Source organism: Hoplias malabaricus, chromosome 1 (assembly GCF_029633855.1).
Source record: "Hoplias malabaricus isolate fHopMal1 chromosome 1, fHopMal1.hap1, whole genome shotgun sequence".
In the NCBI taxonomy this organism is placed as follows: domain Eukaryota; kingdom Metazoa; phylum Chordata; class Actinopteri; order Characiformes; family Erythrinidae; genus Hoplias; species Hoplias malabaricus.
In genome coordinates, this window is record NC_089800.1 from 58254873 (window position 1) to 58280007 (window position 25135).

At 38.8% G+C, this 25135-nt stretch overlaps 1 protein-coding gene across 4 annotated transcripts in view; it reads right to left on the reverse strand.

Moving 5' to 3' along the window:
- plcb1 (phospholipase C beta 1) overlaps positions 1–23798 on the reverse strand; it is a 46614-nt gene extending 22816 nt beyond the window's left edge. For 2 of the 4 annotated variants that reach the window (XR_010802208.1, XM_066668055.1), the window contains exons 1-9: positions 23374–23798; positions 21020–21097; positions 12265–12333; positions 4377–4517; positions 4109–4188; positions 3783–3836; positions 3600–3675; positions 2463–2563; positions 1650–1816 (exon numbers count right to left, since the gene is read on the reverse strand). Coding sequence is in view for 3 of the 4 variants with exons in the window: in XM_066668055.1 (XP_066524152.1) it covers positions 1650–1816; positions 2463–2563; positions 3600–3675; positions 3783–3836; positions 4109–4188; positions 4377–4517; positions 12265–12333; positions 21020–21097; positions 23374–23472 (865 nt within the window). In the remaining variant the exon portion in view is untranslated. Of the gene's footprint in view, positions 1–1649; positions 1817–2462; positions 2564–3599; positions 3676–3782; positions 3837–4108; positions 4189–4376; positions 4518–12264; positions 12334–21019; positions 21098–21362; positions 21453–23373 lie in introns of those variants that run through there. The other 2 variants (XM_066668064.1, XM_066668073.1) reach the window with 2 other exon arrangements.
- Between the last annotated feature and the right edge of the window lie 1337 nt (positions 23799–25135).

Below are 25135 nucleotides of genomic sequence, written 5' to 3' on the forward strand. Positions count from 1 at the left end.
ATTCACACCTGGATATTTTTGGTTGTTGGGCTGTCCTCAGAACAGTAGTTCATTCTATGAAAAGTGTGAGCATGTACATCACTCAATACATATTGCCTGAATTACTGCAGCAATGCAGCGTGGCATGGAGTCGATCAGTCTGTGGCTCTGCTCAGGTGTTATATGAGAGCCCAGGTTGCTCTGATAGTGGCCTTTAGCTCTTCTGAATTGTTGGGTCTGGTGTATTGCATCTTCCTCTTCACAATACCCCATAGATTTTCTATGGGGTTAATGTCAGATGAGTTTGCTGGTCAATGAAGAACAGGGAGACCATGGTCCTTAAACCAGGTACTGGTAGCTTTGGCACTGTGTGCAGGTGCCAAGTCCCGTTCGAAAAAGAAGTCTTCATCTCCATAAAGTCAGTCAGCAGCAGGAAGCATGCAGTGCTCTAAATCTTCCTGGTAGATGGCTGCGTTGACCTTGGACCTCAGAAAACACAGTGGACCAACACCAGCAGCTGACATGGCACCCCAAACCATCACTGACTGTGGGAACTTTACACTGGACCTCAAGCAACATGGATTTTCTGCCTCTCCTCCACTGCCTTTCCAAAGTAAATGCAAAATTTACTTTCATCTCTCTTTGGACCACTCACAGCAGTCCAGTCCTTTTTGGAAGCAAGGTGCTTCTGACACTGTCTCTTGTTCAAGAGTGGCTTGACACAAGGAATGCGACGCTGAAACCCATGTCTTACATATGTCTGTGTGGTGGTGGTTCTTGAAGCACTGACTCCAGCTGCAGTCCAGTCTTTGTGAATCTCCTCCACATTTTTCTATGGGTTTTGTTTCACAGTCCTCTCCAGGGTGCGGTTATCCCTATTGCTTTTACACCTTTTCTACCACATCTTTTCCTTCCTTTCACCTCTCTATTAATGAGCTTGAACACAGAGCTCTGTGAACAGCCAGCCTCTTTAGCAATGACATTTTGTGTCTTGGTCTGCTTTTGTAAGGTGCCAATGGTCGTCTTTTGGACAACTGTCAAGTCAGCAGTCTTCCCCATGATTGTGGAGCCTACAGAACTAGACTGAGAGACCATTTAAAGGCATCTGCAGGTGTTTTGAGTTAATTCGCTGATTAGACTGTGGCACCAGGTGTCTTCAATATTGAACATCTTCACAATGTTCTAATTTTCTGAGATACTGAATTTGGGGTTTTCATTAGTTGTCAGTTATAATCATCAAATTAAAAGAATTAAACACTTGAAATATATCAGTCTGTGTGTAATGAATGAGTATAATATACAAGTTCCACTTTTTGAATGGAATTACTGAAATAAATAAACTTTTTCATGATATTGTAATTTTATGACCAGCACCTGGTGTAACAACTTAGTATCACTGCAATATATGTGTGTCACTGCATTCTTCACAACAGTATTCATTATTTGTTAGTATCATATGTTTCTGATGTTTCCAGTTACCATATGCTTATTATGAGAAAACACATACAAAGCACTGAAGCCTATTATAGCACTGCTCATGGCTACTTGTCGTGCCTGGACAGTGTGGGTTGATATGACATGACAGCACATCAAGCAACTGAAGTCACCAATGGGCACCTGAGGCAGGCTAAACATGTTGGCTAAGAGAAGTGCACATGTTTATGCCTGACCTTTTTCGATCATGCTGTGGCTGGGCTCAAACTTCTCCATGAGAATCTGTGTCTGCTCCGTTTTCAGTGGCGGATAAAGAATCTCATTCAGGCGTGGATCCCGCTGCTTATTGTTGATGAAGTCTGTCATCTGCTCCATGCTCAGAAAGTTCTTGCCCTTGGCGCCACTAGAAATGAGCAAAAAGATTGTCTTCATAAATACTTTGTTCTGTGAATGGACCACTTGAAATTTAAGCAAGTAATCATTAGTACATGGGAAGTACATTACCCCTGGGAAGTTAGAGACCCTTCATATATTGAAGTTTTAGTCAAAATGACAACTAAGTTAAGCATCAGGGGAAAAAATAGATTATGTATATCATGAGTGGTTTTCTTACAGTGGAAGGATGAGAGGTGAATAAAAAATATATATATATATATAAAATATTACATCTGAAACAAGAGTATTGCTAGTTTTTTTTCCAAAGCTCTGAAAGATGATAGATTTAAAGGTGACATTCACAATTTTAATAAGAAAACACTTCATAAAATTCTGAGGATGTTTGCTCACTATTTGCAAGCTCTACAGTCTGTTTGTGTGTTTGAAACCAGTCTAATGTGTTTACGAAAAAAAAAAAAAATTTCAAAGTGGCTTGGCTCTGTATGCTAATCTCCCTCTCTCCAATTATTTGCCTTTGATTCTGCAATTTCTTATGCATATGTTTTTATTGTAAATGTAGTAACATAATAATAATAGATAAATAAATTGTTTATTCTGACTGAAAATTAATGGAATTGAATTTGTGTGGAAATTAATAGAAGACTGACACTTACAGATCTGCAAAGATCTGACTGATTTCAGGTCGGGGACAGATGTTGGCAATGAAAGATTTGTAAATATCAGAAGTCAGATCCTCCAAAGGAATAGAATCATTCTGTAAAAAAAGCAAAAGAAAACAAAGCCATTCAAAACATAATCAATGCTAATGACTTTATCATAATGTAGCTCACCAATCATCTGCTAAACACACCACTCTCCCACCCCAAAACAACTTCAAGGGCCTGGTTGCTGATACATCCATCAAATACTCAAACCAATTAATCATGAACATGATTCAAAGCATCAATGAGTCTGGACTAAAAATAGAGCATGAACTGTTGCTTTAATGCCATGGTGTCCAATATTAATAACGACTAAAAGCTTCAAGTTGGCCTTCAAATTAATTATTGCTTTCTCTCCAGGTCTGGGGACAATCCGGTTAATTTGATTTTAAATCAATTGTATCATTTTATCAAATGAAATAATAAACAAAGCTGTCAGAGTGCAAACATTAGTCAGTGTCATCTCAATGTTGTCCTAGATTCGTCAATCTCCAGAAAACATTCAAAATATTTAAGCAAGATAGTCAGTCTTGAAGGCCACGGCAAGGCCCAAGGCCGATTAATGCTTTGTGGGTTAAAAAAAATGGAAAGACCCGGAGAGAAAGAGATGAAAGGCTCAAGCAGTGTGTGACTCACAGAGGAGGCATCGGGAATTACGCACTTTCTGCTCCAATCCCCAGAGACATTTTTACATTATGGATTGGATTCTGAATGTTTTTTCTTTGGCACTATTCCAACCTAGAATTTTCACAGAAAATACAATAACACAAATAGGCCTTCCCTGCTGCTAGAGAGATAGGGACATAAAATGGCAAATTTTAATGATTATAGAGGTAGTACATTGGGGACAGTGTAGATCTGTTTTAAAGAGAAAATGATAATAATAATAATGTTCAAAATATATGATAAAACAGAGTTGAATGCTAATCAATAGAGTGCTATTCATCCAGTGATACATAACCTCATGGATCCCACAGGCATGCCTCAATGCAGTTATTGGTTAAGACGATGCAGTCACTTCCTGTCAGAATATGAACTTATGCCACCTCCCAGCAGGAACCTGGAGTGATTAACTAAACATATGCTCACCCTGCCTGATGGAAGATTACAGCTTTCCAATGCAGTTTCTACACGCTTCCTGTCAGCAGAGAACATGCGAAATATGCTGCAAAAAAGAGATCATAATGTGAGTATTCTCACAAGGATACTTTTATCATTTCCTTATCACAAAAGTAAAAATGTGGAACATTTAGCACACATCCGGTGACTTACTTCTTCACTGGAATACGTCCCTCTTGATTTGGCTGCAGCTTCAGTCTCGTGTAACTGAAATTACATGAAATTTTTGACAGAGAGATTTAAAAAAAGTATTTAAAATACATTTCTTTTGAAAGAGATCACACGCAAAGATTAAAAAAGGCAATGGAAAACAAACTTGTTTTGAAATCTTCACAGCTTGGCAAAGCAACTTCACTCTCACATGATGCTAACCTGAGACTAATAATCAAGTGTAAAAAAGCTCCTGGCCGCAATCGTACTTCATCCAAAAACCACATTCATGAATTTACACCATGAGAGATGATCATGCAGGTGCTTACGCTTTTTCCAGACTGGCCTCTCTATTCATGTTCTGAGCCAGCAGGTTGGACGCCAGACTAAACAGCTCCTCTGCCCACTCCTTTGTGGATGACAAAACACAACAAAAGAGGCAATATCCATTAAAATAGGTCAAGTGACCCTCCTGAAATTGTTGTGCACAGATACCTCAGTGACAACAAAATACACCATTAGTGAACATTTCCTACTCTGTGAAGGGGACCTGAATTACTGAAATCAAAGCCCCTTAGGAGCTGTAATGTTAAATACCTTTGCTACTTCCTCCTGGAAGGCCATGAAGTTTAAATAGGTGATGTTGACCATGTCTGGGCCTGTGACCACCGTCAGCATCTTGTTTTCTATTCGTCCTACAAGGTTCCCGACGTCCAGTAACTCTCGCAGCTTGGCTTCCTGAAGAAAAATCGGGCCCACTGACAATTATAGCTGGAGTATTTAGGGTTAAAAAAATAACAGGTGAAAAACACTTATAGTGGACTGGCTGCCAGGTGTGGGTGAGGTTGGGGGGTTAATTAGAGCCTGTATTTTGTGTTGCAAGGACTTTCTAGATAAAGAGGAGGGAACTGTTGCCAGGAGAGGTGTGCTGGTGGTGCTAAGTGGTAGATCATTACTGGTGAGAGTGAAAGAATGTGCTGCACAGAGTGAGCACTACCATTATCTTGAGCACTGTACCTACATAGAAAATGCATAGTCTGCTGAACCTTGAATAAGATCTTGTATAAGGATGGAGGACAAATCACCTACTCTCTTCTGTCTGACTCATACAATTCTAAAGCTGCATTACAAACAGTGACTTAATCACTCCACCGATATTTATTTAATCATTTATCTGAATTCTCACTCACTGCTGTATTACTTCTAGATTGAAATTACATGTATAGTGGCAGCTGAAAAATATTCCAGATGAGGCTGGAACTGAGTGTCAGTTTCAACAACCATCTCAATAACATACACTGCAGGACACCCAAGCTCTGTGAAAATCTGTTCTTTTTTTAACTGACATTAAATACAAACCAGTAGAGTAACAGTTATCAAAATGACCATAAATTGCAGCTCTAATGTGCTCACATATAAGGTACATTACAATTTATGAATCATTACATTACAAACCGGTTCAGAAACATACAGACATATTAGCAAAAACAGGAATGATACAATATAAGGAATGTCTAGAGTGCCCTATACTGCTGGATCGTACTGTATCTATATATCTATAAAAAACTGGGCTCTGTGTGTAGGTGTATGTGTAGGTGTCTTATTAGATTTTCAGATTCAGAGCCAGATTCGAGGAAGCTGGATGGCTAAATTTATGTTGGTACATGTGTATTTTCTCTTAACAGGGTTTTTCGATTGGCTGTGCTTCTGCCATCAATGGGTGCTAGAAAAGTCACATATACGTTGAACTTAAGAAATATATTGTGATATAAATTATGGCCATATCGTCCAGCCCAATGATATATCAAATATGACAAATATTTTATCCTTAACTACTAGGCAATCCCAAGCCCATAAAAAAAAAACATCAACTCTCTCCTGTACTGTAGTTTTTCCCCAGTGTGTGTGACTGTTCAACAGGTGCACTGGACCTTACAGTTACTGCATCAGCTGCCAGCAGATAATTACAATGAAATGCAATGACTTTCCAATCAAGAAGTGATTTTCTGTGTGCTATCTGTGGCACAGCCGAACGAATGACTGAACAAATATAATTCAGTGCAAAAAGTCTGAGACTGGAGATTCTGGTTGGATGAGCACAAGCATGATGACGCTGCAGGGAACAGAGATAAATCCAAAAAAAGAGAACAAGGAGACAAAAACCTAATCATTCCAGGTTTATAACAATCCCCTGTCGGCTGTGTACAGAAACAGCACCTAGGGTTTTTTTTCCCCCATTTAGCACAAGATTTATCTTAAAGAGTTTACTTATATATATAAGAGGTTGTAGCACTCTCCAGGCTCAATGACCTCTCACTGAGTGTGCAGAAGGTTACATGAGGCAAAACAGCACAAAGGCGCTTGTTGCTTGTGTATCTGGTTTGCTAGACAACCACCAAAGTGCTTCAGTGATAACCAGAGAGGAGGCGGCTCCTACTCGTCATGACTCATAGCTCTGTTCTGGCTCATGTTAGCATTTTTGATATATTTGGTTCAGATGCCCATGCCAGTTTTGCACTTTAATTCAATGTAGTTTGCCAAGAATAGGTTGGAAAGATTTCACTTGGATTTCCCTGCTCAGCTCCAGTGCCTTTGCCACCCTTATTATTTTGAAATCTTTGTTTCCTAATCCAATCCCCATCTACAGATCCTACTACAGTCACTGTGGGATGTTAAAGAGATGATCATACATGTTCAAGATGCTTCTTTGTTTTATATTGTTCATATCGTGAATTCTGAGTTAACAATCTACCCCACAGTCTTCCCCTGACACATCCCCCTTTATTATTATTACTGCGTGCCAATTCAACAATCTGAGTTCCTTTCATCTAATGAGAGCTCTATGGCATGGGCAGATTAAACTCCAAGAAAATCCTTCAGAGTGTCTACAAGAGATTTCATTAAGAGTGGTGAGGGGCTTGATAAGCCTTTGAGAATGTGCCAGTGTGTTTCATCTTCTTTCACATTTTAAGGTACAAACTCAGGAATAAAGGAAATTTTCCGTTATTTTTTAAGCCACACTTCATTAAAATTGCTGTTTGTCATCATTTTTAATCACACATAAAGTACTGATAGTTTAAATAATGAGAAAAGGTACAGCTCATCTGCAATTTCTCACTGATCTTGTATTTTGCCTTTTTTGCCCAAAAATCTTTTTAAAAGAGCTTTGAACCACTCTAGAAAATACCTGTAAAACATCAGTAGTAGAGCATGTGTGTCATTAATATTTAGTTGAATTAGGCTCATGTTAGGAATTTTGATTTCAAGATTTAATGAACAGGAGAAATTAACAATTTTTGGAAATCACTGCTGTTATACGCTGGAGTAACAAATCTATTTTGTCTGTATATTTACCCACTGAATGTCACTGGGTTCTGTGATTAAGAAGGTTATTAAGAACAGGAAATGTGAATAATGAGAAATCCCTGCTTCAAGTATGCAAACTTTTTTTTTTTTTTTTTTAAACAGTATTACACTCCAGAACTAGCTTTTAGCTCTACTCTAGTGGACAAATTGTGCTGATTTGTTTGCAGGCAGTGCACAGCAATATTAGCTTGCAAAATTCATATTTTAACTTCTTAAAAACCATGTCATTCTGAAAAAGGTTTTTTACATAGCAGTTCGTAAAATTCCATTCTTCTCCTTCTTCATTTTTTGGCGGCTCACTCCCATCAGCTGATCAACCGCAATAATCTGAGTTGCCAGTCCACCTACCAACGTGTGTTTTTGGACCATGGGAGGAAACCGGAGCACTCGGAGGAAACCCATGCGGACACGGGGAGAACACACCACACTCCTCAGACAGTCACCCGGAGGAAACCCACGCAGACACAGAGAGAACACACCACACTCCTCAGACAGTCACCCAGAGGAAACCCACGCAGACACAGAGAGAACACACCACACTTCTCAGACAGTCACCCGGAGGAAACCCACGCAGACACAGAGAGAACACACCACACTCCTCAGACAGTCACCCAGAGGAAACCCACGCAGACACAGAGAGAACACACCACACTCCTCAGACAGTCACCCAGAGGAAACCCACGCAGACACAGAGAGAACACACCACACTTCTCAGACAGTCAACCAGAGGAAACCCATGCAGACACAGGGAGAACACACCACACTCCTCACAAACAGTCACCCGAAGCAGGACTCGAACCTACAAGGTCCCTAGAGCTGTGTGACTGCAACCACTGTGCCACCCCTAAAATTCCATTAATTTCTCTTAAACAGGTGTGCAGAATAATGGCCTATAAAATCTATTGTCCTAGATTGTAAATTTTAAGACACAATAATTTGGAGAAGACATGAATTTGAAAAACACTGAACTTTCTGTATGGTTAAGCAGTATTCCACACGTTCAGAGCAAATATTACATGTAAACTGGACTTGGAATTATCTCCACACATACAATACAGTGTCAGTGCAAGTCTAACGCAATAATGTAGTTGTAATATTAGTGTAATTATACTAAAATAACAATAAAAAGAGGGCTTTGATATACTGCGCTATCGTAAGAACATTATGCAGTTACACGAGTTAAATTTAAAATATAAATATATGTTAATATATATGTTTTCTTTTTGCACTTAGTGATTTGAGGATAAGGCCATCTTTCACCCATGTACATCAATTTGGATTCTCCTGAAATATTCTCTCTCTCTTACACTTCTGTCCAAGTGAGAATAGACCAAAATGCATATTCATTATTGTGGCGGTACTGAGGAGGCGGCGGCTTTGGATCGGATGAGTCAGCGGTGAATACAGGGAGGGCTGCAACCTGTCTGCAGTGAAACACTGTTGTTTGCGTTGTCACCTTGTCCTCGCTCCGGCTCTTCGCCATGTTGGATGCCCTTTCTTCCTACCTCATTAGCTCATGTGCCTATGGCTTTGGTCACACACAGCGAGTCTTTCCACAAGAGTTTCTATGGCAACAATCCATCAAGGCTCTGGCTACCACTGGGAAGAGGATTTTGGCAAATGTTTAGCCCATCTTCTAGCGAAGTGAAACTCTACAGTGCCTGTGGTTTGATCAGCTTTGTACTCTCTGTCTTTCCCAACCTACAAAGCAAATTGACTGCCTGCCCTCTACAACAATGAAACAGTCAGTGGCTGAAAAAAACACTGTATTAATTGTGCAGATAAGATTATTATAACAATTCAGCAACATGAATGCAATTAAATTTACGGCTGCAAAACTTTAAGCGATTATAGTAATTGCAAAAATGTCTGAGAGGCAGTGGCAAAGAAAATTTGTTCTTTACATGCAACAGAACGAATTAAAGAGCACTGCTAATGATCATTATTTCTATCATCCATACCACCCCCAATTTAAAGATACATTTCGCTATGCATATGATGTACCCCTAACTGAAATTATAACCTAAAAAAAAATTAAATATGTTATTTTCTGAAACATTAGCTCACATATTCTATAGTTGAACCTAATGGAAAATATAGAACATAAAATATAATGTGCCATAAGTTTTGCACAAACCACATTTAGCAAACAAATTTACTGTCTGTTAAAATGTATATTTTTAAAAAATGAAAAAGGCAATACATTTGATAAAGTTTTTCACTAAAGACTAAATCTTTGAATTACTAGAGGGACAGGTAAGCTGAGGGTATTAAACCTCTGTTCAGCTTTGACATCCAAACTGACATTGGGGCTCTCCTCTCGTCTAGAAGCGTGTTAACAGATGGGGCGGCCTGATTTCATGGTAATGATGTTGAGCTGCTAATCCTCCTAGAGGCACATTTTGCTTGAGAAGAAGTGGGCAGGAATCAGAGAGCAGTCTCTTCATGCACTCCTCTCTGGCCCAGGTCCTGCTAGATCCTCTGCCTGCTGGGCTGAGGATGGATGGCTTGGTGCCCAGAGAGGAGAAAGTTGTTGCTGAGGCAAGGTATATATTTCTGTGCCCAGTAAGTGTATGCAATTTGAAATTATATATATATTCTTGAAAACAATGTACATTTCTGGCATACAAGCAAGCCAAAAGGGTTTCCAACTAACCGTATGTTCATTACCAATAGCACTGCCATCAGCAAACACCAGTGGCTTTTCAACAGATGGGTAGACATAAACCATCCCACAGTGTGATTTCTAACAGTGCTTTAATTTCACTCATATACCTTCATGGCAGAAAATGTCTCATTATCTGAGCCATAGTAATGGCTCAATTTCCATTTTTCCACAATATCAACAGCCTGTTACTGTCCTTGTAGTACTCTAGTACTCTGCTGAGGCAGTCAAACACCCTCACAGAGGCTTTCATGAAACTCTTGAAAAATGAAGAGAAATACACAGATGACAAACATTCCCAGACAAGGCAGATGGAACATGACTAGTCTCTCTCTCTCTGATTATGTGTCCCTGTGCTGTGCTCTCTACCTTGTAATAAACGGAATGGCTTTTTTCAAATTTCATATCTTATGTAAGATTTTTCAAAAAGAAATAATAAACAACAGCACAGAATGTAAGCATCCTCTGTACATAAGGGCAATGAGACTGTAGTGCAGTCGTGCACTGATAACACATTAAAACCAAATGGTTTTCTATTATGGGCTTACTGTGCCTTTGGGAATAAAAAAGTGATTAGAGATTAGATCTCATCAATGCCTAGACCAACCATTTAGTTTTTATTTTAGCCACGACTGCATTCGGTGATCTGCTTCATCAACATGAAATATTCAGCAGCTCCGTCCAACTTTGTATTGTCTTTACAGCACTGTGAAGGAGTCAGAGACCAACTTTTATTTGTTAAAATTCCAGCATCAGGAGCAAAGTATGAAACATTTAATAGAAAGCATAATAAATAAATATAAAATATTAAATTTAATGTGTGCACACTGCCTTTACTATGCCTTGGTTTGTTTTCAGTAGATTTGCTTTAGGTTTTAAAAAGGAAATATCAGAGATGCTTTTTAACCCCTCCAAAGTTCAGTCTCAGAAGTTGATTGTATTGCCTTTTCAGAGTCAAATGAACCCCAAACACATACATAATGTTGATGTCTGAATTCCGGGGTGGCTACTACATTGTTTTCAGGACACCAGAAGGATCTTTGTTTGAATTCCTCTTGCCCACCACTTTTTTGTCCAATTCCTTTCTCAGTAACAGTCTGAGTTACACATCCTTTCAGACCCACACCTTTTCTCACATCTGTATTTTTCCAGCTTTTTCCATTTTAGAGTTAAGTTTCTCCTGTTCCTTAAACATGATAATTATCTGGTTATCTGTGCAGTTGTTAGAAGTTTTCTCTATATTTTCTACAAAATGTTTTAAACACCAATTTTTGGAATTCTCCTTCTTATGCAAGTAGATATTATCTCTAATCTCTTCAGATATATCTCCTGACAAATGATAATCCTGTACTCAGTGCTATTTTGACTGGAAATTAATCACATGGATGCTGGTCTAAGACTATAGCATAGTCTTATACATGAATACAATAGGGGAAAATTCCTCCTCAGCTGTGTTGCAGTCTCTGTCTATCACGCTTGATTTGTCATATTTCATTAGGTGCTGAGTAATATATTCAGTCATTTTGCAAACAATCCCTCAGACTGCATCTCAAGCTTCTTGATATAAAATTGGGTTTCTCATTAATTTTCTCTCTTATTTTTTAAACAGCTTTGACCTTGTTGGGCCCCACTAGTGGATGGTTTGCAGAGAAGCTGCAGGCACCTTTGTATGAATGTGAAAGAATATGATTTATTTAGTCAGCTCTGACATAGGCACAACACACTTTCCCTGACGTTCTTCCAGCCATGACCCTTAAGCCATCCCACAGCTTCAGGAAATCTCTCTAAGATGTTGCTTAAACTGCTGCACAGTTTAACACAACAAAGAGGATGGAAAAGGGGAGGCTATACTGGCTATAGACCACATAACACACTACAGTACAGATCCAGTCTGAGCAGGAGAGAAGGACATGTACCCTAGTTTGGCCTGGTTAACAAAAATAGCCACATTCGTTTCACATGTACGTGATGTTACTGATACTATTTTCCCTTCTATGACCTTGTCATTTGTAATTAAGTATGTATTTAGACTAGGTACTAGCATCTGTGTGTATTATACTTTTTTCTGGTGTGTGTGTGTGTGTGTGTGTGTATGTGTTTGTGAATAACTCATTAAAATATAAATCTACCCCCAAGAGACCTGAATAACACTGATAATTTTTTGCTGTATATATAGGTCCAGATGCTTGCCTCTGGCACTCCAGACCAGACTGCATAGCCCATTACCCTCACTGAGAGATTCTTATCACCAATGAGTGCTATTAATCTATATTTAGTACATGGAGCAGGACATACAGTAGGTTAATAGGTAAGCCTGCACTTTAACTAGGATTTAGTGGAAACTCAATAAAAAGAAACAGATGCAGACAGTTAGGTGAGTACGTTCTGACGTAAACCACAGGGGGTAGTCAAAACATATTAAGAGCATTCGAAATCCTGCATGACAACTCTTACCTTTGGTGTTTTGGTACATTTTCCAGTTCTTGCATCCTTGATGTAGGTGATGTCCAGTAGATCAGTTTCCTGTCAAGATAAAACAGGGTGTGCATTAACAATTATACCATATGCATATCCACTTTGGGACAAGCATAATGCATTTTACAACATAGTGTCCAAGCTTCAAAAGAAAAAAAAAATCCTATATGAATAATATAAACATACTTAACCCCATTTAAATTAACAAGATTAATTGTTGAATATTTCTACTATATATACATATCATAAAGTACCCAAACTGTGTAAAAACAACCAGCATGTCAAATGTGGAAGAATGAGTTTTAAAAAATAATAATAAATTAATTAATTAAAAAAAAGAATTTCTCATGAATTTCTTATGAAACATAAATGAATAAATATCACACTGACATGCAGGGAATGCAAAAGACACTTGTGGTAGAGTAGTACCATGTTAAACAGAATGGCTGATTAAGGCCCAGGCCACTGTGACTCCAGTTCAAAGAGGCAAGCTGACAACTTTAAGCAAAAATATTGCTGAGAACAACTTGCAATTACTCAGCACTGCACTCTCTGCTCCCACCTTAGAAATAGTGATGTTTATGCCTTCAGACAACTGCAGCAAAACTGAGTGCAATCCAAATGTGCCAGCATCCTCATGACATTGAGGAAGAGCAATGGACTATGCCAGGACAGGAATAATTAAAAACATTTGCCGTTCAAATTCATTAATTAAAGCTAAAATCATTTGGAAGGTCAATGTGATTCCAGCCATCAACTGCAGATATCTAAACTTTTGAGCTGTCCCTAAATCATCCTAAATTATTGATTTCACAGAACATTGTGCAAAGCTATTTCAAAGACATCTGGAAAAATCATGTGTAAAACTGTTTATTTGGGAAGTAAGCTATTTTCCTGTTCAGTAAACAAGATACACTAACACAAATACATAATACAGTGCAATTTTTACTATACATGCATGTGTGCTTTTGTGAGTGTGTGAGAGAGAGAAAGTGAGAGAGAGTTAAACTAACCGTTTCTCAACATATCAATGACGAAATCCCATACGGATAATACCTACCTTCTTCAGCTAATCCATCTACATTATTCTAACACATCTACACAAAGTGCACCATAAAACCTATTAAAACTATTTTTTATTCCTATTTTTTTTCCAACATATTCTATTGTTATCCTTTCTTTCTATAAAGTATAACAGTATGGATAATGTTTAAAATCCACAATCCATCTGGATGAAAAACCTTTTGCTTTGTTTTTCACATTCCTGTGCGCCCCTCTCTCTCTCTCTCTCAAAAACAAAGAGATACTAATGAAAAACAGTGAGGGTCAGAGAGCCGCATCTTCACTCTAATCCCAGCAGTGTTGCAGTAGGGCTGCAATTGGACGGTAAATGTTAACTGATACATCTGTCTTATGCAGAGCATTTTTTTTTTAAAAAAACATCCTGACATGTTTCTGTAAGGTCAGACTGGACCTGGTGGTTGGACTTCAAGAGCAAACATAATAAATGTGTTACACATCACAACAAGCTTTGTGCTCTGGAGTTCTCAGTCATGTGTAAACACTGATATGTAACACATTTTGACATATTTTTCCCCTCACTGCTGTTAAAAAACATCACCGTCTAATAAACTGAGGGTTGAAGTTTGAGTCCATAACCTCACAAACTAATATGTTAAAACTTAATATTCAGTACTTAACGGGCATTTTATTTTTGCAAATTGTCTCCATAAGAAACGTTTAAGTTAGACATCAAGTTACAACAATAAACAGTAGTTGTGACTGAACCAGACTTGCAAAGTGTCTAAAAGCTTCCTTGCAATATGCTGTTACTTGAGATGAATGAGACCTTACCTTACAGTGGTTTTGACAGTTTATTAGTACACCTACATAGTGCTTTACATTCTTTGGAATGTTAGGGAGTCACCTCAACCACCACAGTTTTGCAGCATCTACCTATATTATGTGACGGCAGACAATCCACACCAGTACACTCACAACACTTCAGCTGTTTGGCAGAGAGGGGACTATAGGGAATGACTGAGCCAGTTTATTTGACAATGTGGATGATGAGGAAATGCCCCAGGATCTTTTCTGACCCCAGAGAGTCAGGACCTCGATTTTTATTTTTCATCCGAAGGACAGCAACATTGGGAGTCAAAGACCACAGGAAAAGCGCCCCCTGTTGGCCACACAATGCCAATCAAGCTTTACGTACAGGTCTCCTATTGAAGTATTGTCCAGACCCAAGCCTGCTTAGCTTCATTACATCCGCACTTTCTGGTGTTCTTATGTTAGGGCCACAGTGGTATATAATTGGTTTTGGCTTAAAATGTACTTTTCAATGGCTTTCAGGGTGTGGTGTTACATGCCAGCTGGTGTATGACAGAAAAGTATCCAACAAAACCTGTCACCATTTTTATATAAGCCTCATCAACATTCCACATAAAATCAAAGACACATGAATGTTCAATAGTGGTTTTGGATAGAAACAAAACAGCTACATTTGTGTGGTTCTCACTGATACTCCTGCTTCCCATCACCACCCCTGAATCTGAATTTCACATCAACCCAGTCTGAATTATTCTAATCTCTGATCCAATGAATAGGATTGAAATATGCAGACATTCTGAAAGATCAGCAGACTTTTGCTTTAATAAGAAGGTTAAAATTATATTTAATATAAAGCTATATGTAATATTTCGCTTTAAAATGGCTTTACATATTCTAGATATTTTATTTACAGAGTGTACTGTTATAGAATACAAGTATGTAATGCATTTAGACCTAATTATATCTGTCCTTATTGTGGCAGGGCCCACTTTCCAACAAGGTCAGGATGGTTATTAGCTCTCTCTCTCAGCATATGGTTAATGTTACATTTAAAATTAAGAGGCAATGCATTCAGGCAAATGTCATACAACGACAATGGACATCATTAACCAAACAGTACATATGACTCATATTTCCAGTGGGGCATATTCCAAATTATTATTCCTTTTTGGATTGGTGCAAGTAACAATGTATACTACCTAAATTCTGCAATATTTATAATGAGGAAATGAATAATTAATGAGGTCATTGGAATAATGGAGCAATGGAACATTATACATGTTCTCACGCTCTTTCTGTATCCATCACCTGGATTAACAAGACAACTATGAAAATTCAGGCACTGGTGTAAGCGCTTGACCAGCACCATGGTAACAAGGGAGGGAAGCTGTGTTATTCAGGGGACTTAGTGTTTGAGCAGGCATCAGACACACTTGAGACAAGCTTGTGGAAGGTACACTCGCACACATCACATGTGACCAAACAAGACCCATGCATTCTTTGTTGAGGGTTGGTTCAGGCTAAGCAATCAAACAGTGAGAGTAGTATGCTGAGCAGTACAGTCTATTGACTTTCCTCGGCAGAGAATAAGTCATACAACTGATACAATGGCAGCAGCCCAGTGCTACTGGGGACTAAATGAGTGTCATGTTTTCCTTGCCTCTCACTGGTGACAAGGCAGCCTGCAGTGCTATAAAAATAGAAGCACAAGTATTGATCAAAAGACTCTTGGTTTGCATAACACTACAGCAAGCTATTATTTTACTGCCACTGGCAAATCTTTATGATTTCCGCACACATTTGGTACAAAAGCAGAAATGTTAGCTATGATTTGGTAACTGGATTGCTGCCTTTTTTTTTCCCCAGACACACTCGATACTCATATGAAGAACTCGTGTCAAGGACATAATGTGCTTGCTACTACCGTTCCAGCATATCCTCCGAAGATAAATTACGTAAAGTTGAGTCAATCTCATCTATTTAGCGTGTACAAATATAATGCCATGGATATGAGTTGGTCTCTTCACTATGTTTTATTCAACAGCATCTGGAATCCAAAAATTGAATTAATGAAAAGATGTACGCTATTACATTGCCTCTCCCAAGATGATTTAAATTCTCTGATAAACATGATCCTGGAGGTGCTTTAAGAAATATGACGTGTCATGACAACATGTCATATTTCATTTTCCTGACATCCACTTAAGCTGGAACAGACAAACAAAGAACACATTTAGAAACATGCTCCCTAAAACTATGGCTACAATGCTAATTATTCAATACACACACTACACTGCATTTAATTCATTTATACATGACCAGTTATGCTCATTATAATACAGCTTGCAGTGTGTCAGTGTTCAGGATGTATTGACATTATTCATTAAGTGTTCAAATGGCATACTGTGAAGCAATGAATCACAATAGAGACAATCATTGTCATGTTGTCAAGCTCTACATGATCCTATGCGATGTTTGTCACAACCCTGTAGGCTCTATTTTGTATGAAGCATTGATTCATCATTGATTTTTGAAAAGAAGAATAATAGTCATGTGTGGGTTAGCCTCTATTTCCAGGTGGTCAGAAAAAGCTGACCCACACTGCACCAGACGGCAAGTGATGTGTCACCAATTTCCTGCCTGATATTTCTCTTTAGCTATATTACAGTGCTCTCAACTGTAGTTGCTATGCCAAGAAAACACATTCAAGGTCAACACACTGCATGCGTGGGTTGCCTTGATTCAACACTAAGAGCAAAAATGTTCCATTTTGAGAGAAGTACTGCCAGTTTTCCAGACATACCGTACATTAAATCTACCTCTAGAGAGCAAGGCAAGGTCAGGATAGGGCTAAAGAGGTTTGATTCTAGATTTTTTTTTGCCTTTTTTATATTTATTCGATTACATGGAACTTTCAGCAAGCAGGTCATGTAAGGTAAACCTCATTAATTAGTACTAATCAGACATCCACATCAAATGAGGCCAAGCTTTTAAATGTAAACTGGAGCTAACGTTGCTAACAAACAAGACATGGATTGCCATTCAAATCTTGTATGCAAATACATTCCTAAAACCAATAGCATAGATTTGTTCTTGACTTTGGAGACCTAGTAATACCCCTGCTCTACTGGAGTAGAGAATGTGATTTAACCCTTTCTGCACCTCTAGGTTAATGAGACATGGACAGATCTTTTTTGTTTTGTTCTGTTTTTTTGAGGGGAATAAATTATTGGTGGGGACAATTCAATAATCGTTGGATATTGGTGGGGACAATTCAATAATCGCTGGATATTGGTGGGGACATGTCACCTCCGTCCACGCTAATTCTACACCCTTGCCTAAAACATCTGTCAGCTTACTCAGATTTGAACATTCATATCTGTCGACTTACAACATGTACTGCAACATTTAGAATTTTTTTATAGGCTGCATTTATAATGTAGATAAGAATAAAAGCAAAATAAAAGCAAAAGAAACCATGAGTTTTATCTGCATTGTCTGTTGTGATACAGATGTCTGTAAAGTGGTTCAGAATTTAGCTGAACACATGATTAAAAAGCAAACCGCCCCCCACCCCCGCATTCAGCTACATGGTGAGATTTTATGCATTTTTATATAGCTCATATTAAGTCAGTGCAACCTTGCTGAGTGGCTTGGAAGAATATTTGGGAGTTGGGAGAACATCCCAGAGAATAATGAATAATGGGTTTGTTAGCAAGGTAGCTTCAGAGCTAAAATTAAGATGCAAAATGTGGACACCAAACATGTTTTCACTGATTAATTTAATAAAAGCCAAGTTCCTGCCAATCCATAAAGTTGATTTGTTGCCAAAGCATTCTTTTAAGTCTTATCAACTAATGGCACCACCTCCACGTGTGCTGTCAAGCTGAACTAGCTTCATGCATGCTCATCTCCTTCTATTGTGCAAGTAATGTAACTAGCCAACAAACATTACATTCCAAACAAAAGCATAAATATCTTTCTCTACAGAACTCCTCATGTTCTCCTAAAGAGAGATAAATGAAATTCAGTATTGGTTGAAATAAAAATAACACTGCCATCATTTTCTATTCTTGCTGAAGCATCCACTCCTACTGATGTACAATAAGGCCTCATTTCATGATGTGGTTTCCTGCTCTGAAACCTCTCCCACTCATAAATCTATTTGGATCATTTTGAAAGCAATTACTATTGAGCACAAAGTATGAGAAGCTAGTCTAATCACCAGACCAGTCATGCTATCCTTCAGAAAGATGGCTGCTTGCTGAATAGTGATGAATGAGCAAAACTATAAAATAAAAACCAGCTTCTGAAGGGTGGTAAATTTGAAAAGCAGTGAACATTTTATGCTATAGTGTTGTCCCTTTCACATTTACTTGCTTTGCCTACCTTAACTCAGAACCTCTAACCTGTGCTTGATGGGAAGAGGTTTATTTTGTGCAGGAAGGGAAAAAAAAAAACAACAATTCATGATCACATTTATTGCTGTAAAAAATATTTTTCACAAAAAGGCACTGGTGCCTCCATGCCCATACTTTTGTGAACTAAACTTCAAAATATATATTGCATTTAATATTTGTGATACAGAGAATATGTCTGGCTACTCATGCAATTCCTATGCCATCCTCACCTCACTGCACTACTACCTTCTAGTGCTGTGTTTACCAAGATACTATAAGACAGCTGTCAAATTAGTTAGCTCCAAAAACCAAACAAAAAAACCTGTGCAGAAAATGACAGGGACAAATAATTTATTCCAGCCTTGAAGAGCTATTACAGATGTAGCAATATATCATTATTAAATATGGCAATTATTTAAAATACGATACTGTGTGTCAATACAGAGCAAATAATTAATATCAGAAAAAATTTTATCTGATTTTTTGACAATTCTAGCCAGAATTTTAGTGTAATCTAGTGGTTTGATAATAATTCAGTATCAATATAAATGTTACAATAACAATGATTTATTTTTATTTTTTTTTTTACACATTTTCAATATTTCAATATACATTATTTACAGCATCTGTCACTGACTGTGTCTTTACAGGTCACTCATCAGATAACTGCACTCAACTTTAAAGGTAGTTTAAAAATATTAATATTGACAAAGTCAAGAGGTTTTGTTTAAAGGTGACGTCATAAAGGTGATATATCTTTCAGTTCTTGGCAGTTTTTCTGTAGCTTTTTTGTTCATATTGATATCGTAATGACTGAAATTAAGTTCAATGCTATCCATCACACTTCCAGTTTTAGGCCTCCCAGCTGTTGTCTGTTTAGAAGGTTTGTACAAATATGAGAAAACGTTGTTACATTTCTTTTTCGAAATGTTCATGAAAATATCGGGCAAAAATCAAAGGGAGGACATAGTTACAGGAATCAAATCATGAGCTGATTTATCCTTGCACACCAGCTAAGAATGCACAGTTTGTGTTGGCCATCCTCTAATCTTTCATCACTGGAAAGTGGAAACTGCCCACAAGAAGCTTTTGACTACATATTTTTGCTTGGTGGACCATTCTCAGTGCAGCAGTGACACTGAGGGTTTTAAAAACTCCAGCAGCACTGCATTGTCTGATCCATTCCTACTACCACAACACACTCACCACCATCACATCAGTGTCACTGTAAAGCCAAGACTGATCTGTCCCCCAAATAATGCTTCTTCTCTGGTGATCGTGTGCTGTCCAGATATTGAAAGACAAGGTTTGACATTCTTTTTTTTTAATGCTTTAACATTGGAATACTAACCTCTGTAAATTGGAGAAGAATCCTTTATCCTTTACAATTCACCCAATCAAACGTACGGAGGATTGCTGTGGCTGATCCATTCAAACTAGCACAATACACACACTAACACACCAACATATCAGTGTCACTGCAGTGCTGAGAATGAGCTACCAGCCAAATAATATTTGCTCTTTATGGGGTTCCTGACCTTTGAGGAACGGTGAAAGGAGACAATCAATGTATGCAGAGCAACCTACGGACTACAATCTATAATTATAGAACTACAAAATGCTTCTGTATGGTTAGTGGACCTGAGTGACTGGACAGTGAGTGTAGACACAAGGGGGTGGACATAACGTTACTGCTGATTGGTGTTCATGTTTTATATATGTGTGAATATAAGTATGACACACTGCACTACACAAAAGGCTCCAGATTCCGTAGTATTTGTCTAAATATATTATCACTTTTTCTACAGTCTTCCCTGCTTCCTGATTTTATTTAAAAGTGGGGCATCTCCATAACCCATTCTCCCAGGCTATCAGAGCAGTTGGCGGCAAACCGTCCATCTGGAATAAGGACGTATCCTCCCAAATATCTCCCTTTAGGCTAGATTTCAACTTCTGGTCTAAATGTGACACCATATACTAGATAAAATTAGACAGCTATATTGACATACCATATTCCCTAATGTAGGCTATACTTACTCAGACAACATGGAAATGTGCTACAAAAAAATGACCAGTTTTGCCTTGAGTCAGTTGGATATATCTAAACGAACATATTTAACATACTGAATTCATGGAAATATTTTCTACCTGCTCCAAAACATAACAATTGTAATTGTACATTTAATAAAGTCTTAATATTAAGCTCCTTTCAGAACTGCTTAGCAACCTTGAAAATTTCTACACACTACCTGGAGGAACTGTATGTCCAAAACAGTTTTACTGGACATTAAATGTCTTTACCCTGCCAGTCCCTAGTACAAAATCTGGGTAATATCCATCTGAGCCTATGTAAAAACCGAGCAAGTAACAGTCCAAAGAATACAAAGCAAGCGAGTGGGCATGTTGATGAAGCCCCTGCATGCTCTACCCAGACACCACTCTTTGCTGAAGAACGCCAGACATTGTCCAGAGTGCATATGTGAAAACAGCTTTAGCCTTACCTTATTCTGATCAGTCCAGTAGAGAAAGTAACCCTGAGGATCCACACGTAAGGTCACTGGGGTCACTGTAGAGGAATCCTTAATAAAACAAAGCAAACAAAACATTGATCTAAAGTTATGTTCTTTATATACAAATTATAAAAATAGTCATTTTTTAATATGCTAAAATTTGCTTTGGCATTTAACTATGAGTTAGTGTAACAGCATAAAACAGGAATTATGATTAAGTAAACCTGCTATTTAGGCCTAGACACTCAAGTAAACAGACTTATTTTTGTACTTGTGCATTAATATAATAATAATAATAATAATAATAATAATAATATTCCCTAAAATACTGTACCAGCACTCAGAAATAAGGCTGATGTGCAGGCGTTTCTTACAGTACACATGTCTTAGTCCTTGGTAATCCTCTTTAAGACTGGCATGGAATATCCTCTTTAAAATATGTGATTTAATACGCTGCATGGCCTCAGTCTTGGGCTGAATCAAAATTTGAAGTTTGAGTCAGCCATTGCATAAGTGTTCTACATAAGTGTGATTCATGTAGGGTTTTTAATAATTCCCCCTGGTAGAAGTCTCAAAATTCTAGCAACATGGACCGAGCATACCTCCTCCACATTGATCTGAGACTGTGGTCTGGTTTTAGATTACATGGACCTTCCCACTTAAGAAGGATGTTGAAACGGTGTGGCAGTGAAGTGAATGTGTCCTCTCAAGAAGGAAAGAGACAAATTTCCCCCTCAGCCCTGAGCTTGCTGTCAACCAGATTGCTGTGCACCCTTTAGAGCTCTCTAATTGTGTCATTTTAGATCTTTTGAGGATCAGCCCACATACATGAGTATGTCTAAGTTAGGTGGCGGAGCGTATCTTAGCTAATGTAAGGCAGAAAAGACGAAGGAGGACTAAAAGCATGGAAGTTGCCATAGCAACAGACCAATATTTCCAGTTTTATGTGTAGCCTGAGCTTTTGAACTGCCAACATTTTCAGCAAAAGCATACAAGAGACATTTATTTACAGCCTCCCTCCTGATAGCTTTTTAAAATTTTCTGAAGTAACGAAACCTAGATCTGAACAGCATTTATGTGGCAGCTCTCCCTTCACAACAACCAGACTTCTCTCCTTGACCACAATTAATCAGGTGAGACCATGAAGAACAGACTCTGGGATGCACCATCTGTATCAAATACACAAAGCCAGATGGCCATAGGTTTCCTTTTTGAAAAACATCCATCGATTTTTAACGTGTCTACACATACATTTTCCACATTAAGTGATGGACTACAGTATGATCATTCAGTAATATGTTGAGAAACACTACCATCTCATAGAAATTAGGAATCAGAGAATGACTGAGGACAGCCATAAGTAATCAGAGCTCTTTGAAAAATGGCCAGAGACTGTTGCAACAGCATCTGCAGACACATTTCATATCTCAATTCAGCCAAGAGACTTGCAGAGTGCACCCCTGAGAATCCTTCAGAATCACTTATGCCGCTTTATTCTCCTTTGGGTTTCTTAGGGAGGGGTGACATTAAGTAACATCATATAAATTATGAATACAATCAAGAACCCATACTCTGTGGTGTGAATTATTAGGAGCTCACAATTGCACATGGTTGCATACAATGTTCCAATTCCAGGACAGAATTGAAATGTGTAAAAGACGAGGGATTATTTCAGTATAGTTGTGGTTCAGTCTTAGCAGTGGAGAGTTTGCAGCGTCTTCGAACAGAACTCTGAACCAACAGGTGACACAGCAGCATCTTCAGCAGCCGCACCATTTACAGCATGCCACTGAAGCACTGCATTGTGCTTGTGTAATAACCCTCCAACAAGTCTCCAATCTACAAAGCAGGATACAGCCATCGATAGTATACAGTTGAAAACACAGGCGTGTAGATGTGAAAAAACACGAGTCGTTGTTATTTTTCTGTAGGATATTTCTGTCTATGCTCTGCGTATCCAAGCCTTAGTTCTGCACATTAAGAAAAGTAACAGCATTTCCACAAGCGCTGCAACAGCCGCAAACAATAAGGAGGAATAACGTTGGCTACCAGCGTCTGGTACGTTAAAGGACACAGTATGACTTCAGCAGCCCCTGCCTGGAAACATGCAGGGGGTCAAATTCAGGGCTCGGAGATAAATGGACGTTTGCTGCCAAAGCTCAACTGCTGCCAATATGTTACCATTCCCACGAATTTCTATGAGCGCTCTTTGAAACAAAATTACAAAAGACGCTCCCCCCTCAGCTGTTTGGGAAGAAAATGCTAACTTGGACCGACATAAACAAAACAAAATTTGAAAAAAATCTAATTCACCAAGACTGCGGAGCCTGCCACGCGAGCCTTACCTCATCCCATTTCATAAACCTGCTGCCTTTCTTCAGACTCTCCGGGACGGACACCGGCTTGAGCTGCAGAGCATGAACCCCGGGTTGTGCTCCGGCCATTCAGTCTGTACATTTACCTCCCGCACCGGCAAGAAGGAAAGGAAAACAAGCTAAAACGCCGCCAAGGAGAGCTCCCCCGTCTTCGGTTTGAGAGCGAATATAAAGCTGTTGCTTTTATGCACACATTCTCTCTCATTGGCTGGTGTAGCCTACTCTGGATACTGCATGTTTCTCTCTCATTTTACCCTCAGTCACACCGCTGTGGCTTAGGATTCCAGCAGAGTACGAGAGAGAGAAAAGAGAGCAGCCGAGGGAGGAAAAAAAGCTAGTAAATGATGGAGAGTAATGGGGGCAGCTGCCAGAGCGAGTGGCCTCCGCACATTGACTCATGTGCGGCACTCAGAGCTGGAGCTGGCCGCGCGTTGGGATCCAGCGCCTCCTAGTGCGCGCGTGAAACGCTACGGCGAGGGGCGGGAAAAGAGAGAGAGAGAGAGAGAGAGACCCTCAGTTAGCTTCAGTAGTACAGTACAATATCACATAGAGCCGTAAGCCCTCTGGTCCTCCAAAAACTCTGCACTTTTTTTGACATCAACAACATACAGATAATTAGAGCAAAAGTCCTCAAGCATTTAGGACAAATTTGTGTGTTCTGCGGGCTCTACAAGTGCCTTGTAGTTCTAGGGTTTTCTACACAAGCTAATTTGCTACATGGGTACAAACCAGGATTTTCAAAGACAACCTGAATTAGTAAACAAATGCATTCATATTCACGTGTCAGCCATATTGGTTAGACAGGTGTAAATAAAGCCTTGTAGCTCAAGGAGTTTTGCTTAATAGGCCCCTATAAGGGTGCCTAGAGGTTGCTAGAGCCCCATTTTGATAGACAAAATGAAATATGGTTCACCCTACAGTCTCACATTCCTTGCTTGCACATATGGTTGTGGACTGCCAGGCAACAGGGTTTGAGTGTCCTTCTCCTGCCTTCATCCTCAGTGCCATCTTCATGATTTGTTTATATTCAGTGAGATTTTCTCAAAAATTACTGCTCAGTGTTCATGGAGATTTGGGAGCTTTTGAGTACTGTGAATGTTTCTTAGTCCACACTCAAGTGTTTCTGCATCCTTGCAGACTCATTTGTAATCCACCTTCAGCTTCCAATTCAAATTCCAATACTTATGGTACTTTCAAGTGCAAATAAGAGGTAGTTTTCTCCAAGGAGATACGTCTTCACTCAGCATGTTGTGTTTACATGGATTCTGTCAGTAAGTAAAATAAAAATAAAAAATATGTGGTGACGTTTGCTGCTCCAAACCCTGAATTCCAGACTGGTTAATACTGAACTAATGCTGGTTTAGGTGGTCACCCACCAGTGTTCACAAGGAAACAGGCGATTTGCTGGTAGCTGGTCTGCATTTAGGAATTGGGTGTATTCTCATTTCCACATGGGTTTAATCTGCGTGCCCTAGTTTCCTCCCACATTCCAGAACCACATGTTGGTAATCTATGAGAAATGGTCCACAGGTATGACTGTGAGTGAAGCAGTTACAGAAAATAAATTAATGAATGAATTGATAGTCATATTATTTCTAGCAGAGAACAGTATTTAATTGGTAATTTCTGCTTTGCAGCACAAACGGCCTTACAGTGACAATACTGTCCATCAAAAATAATTCAACAACAGAAAGCAATCGCATATACTGTAGCAATATGACTGTTAAATTGA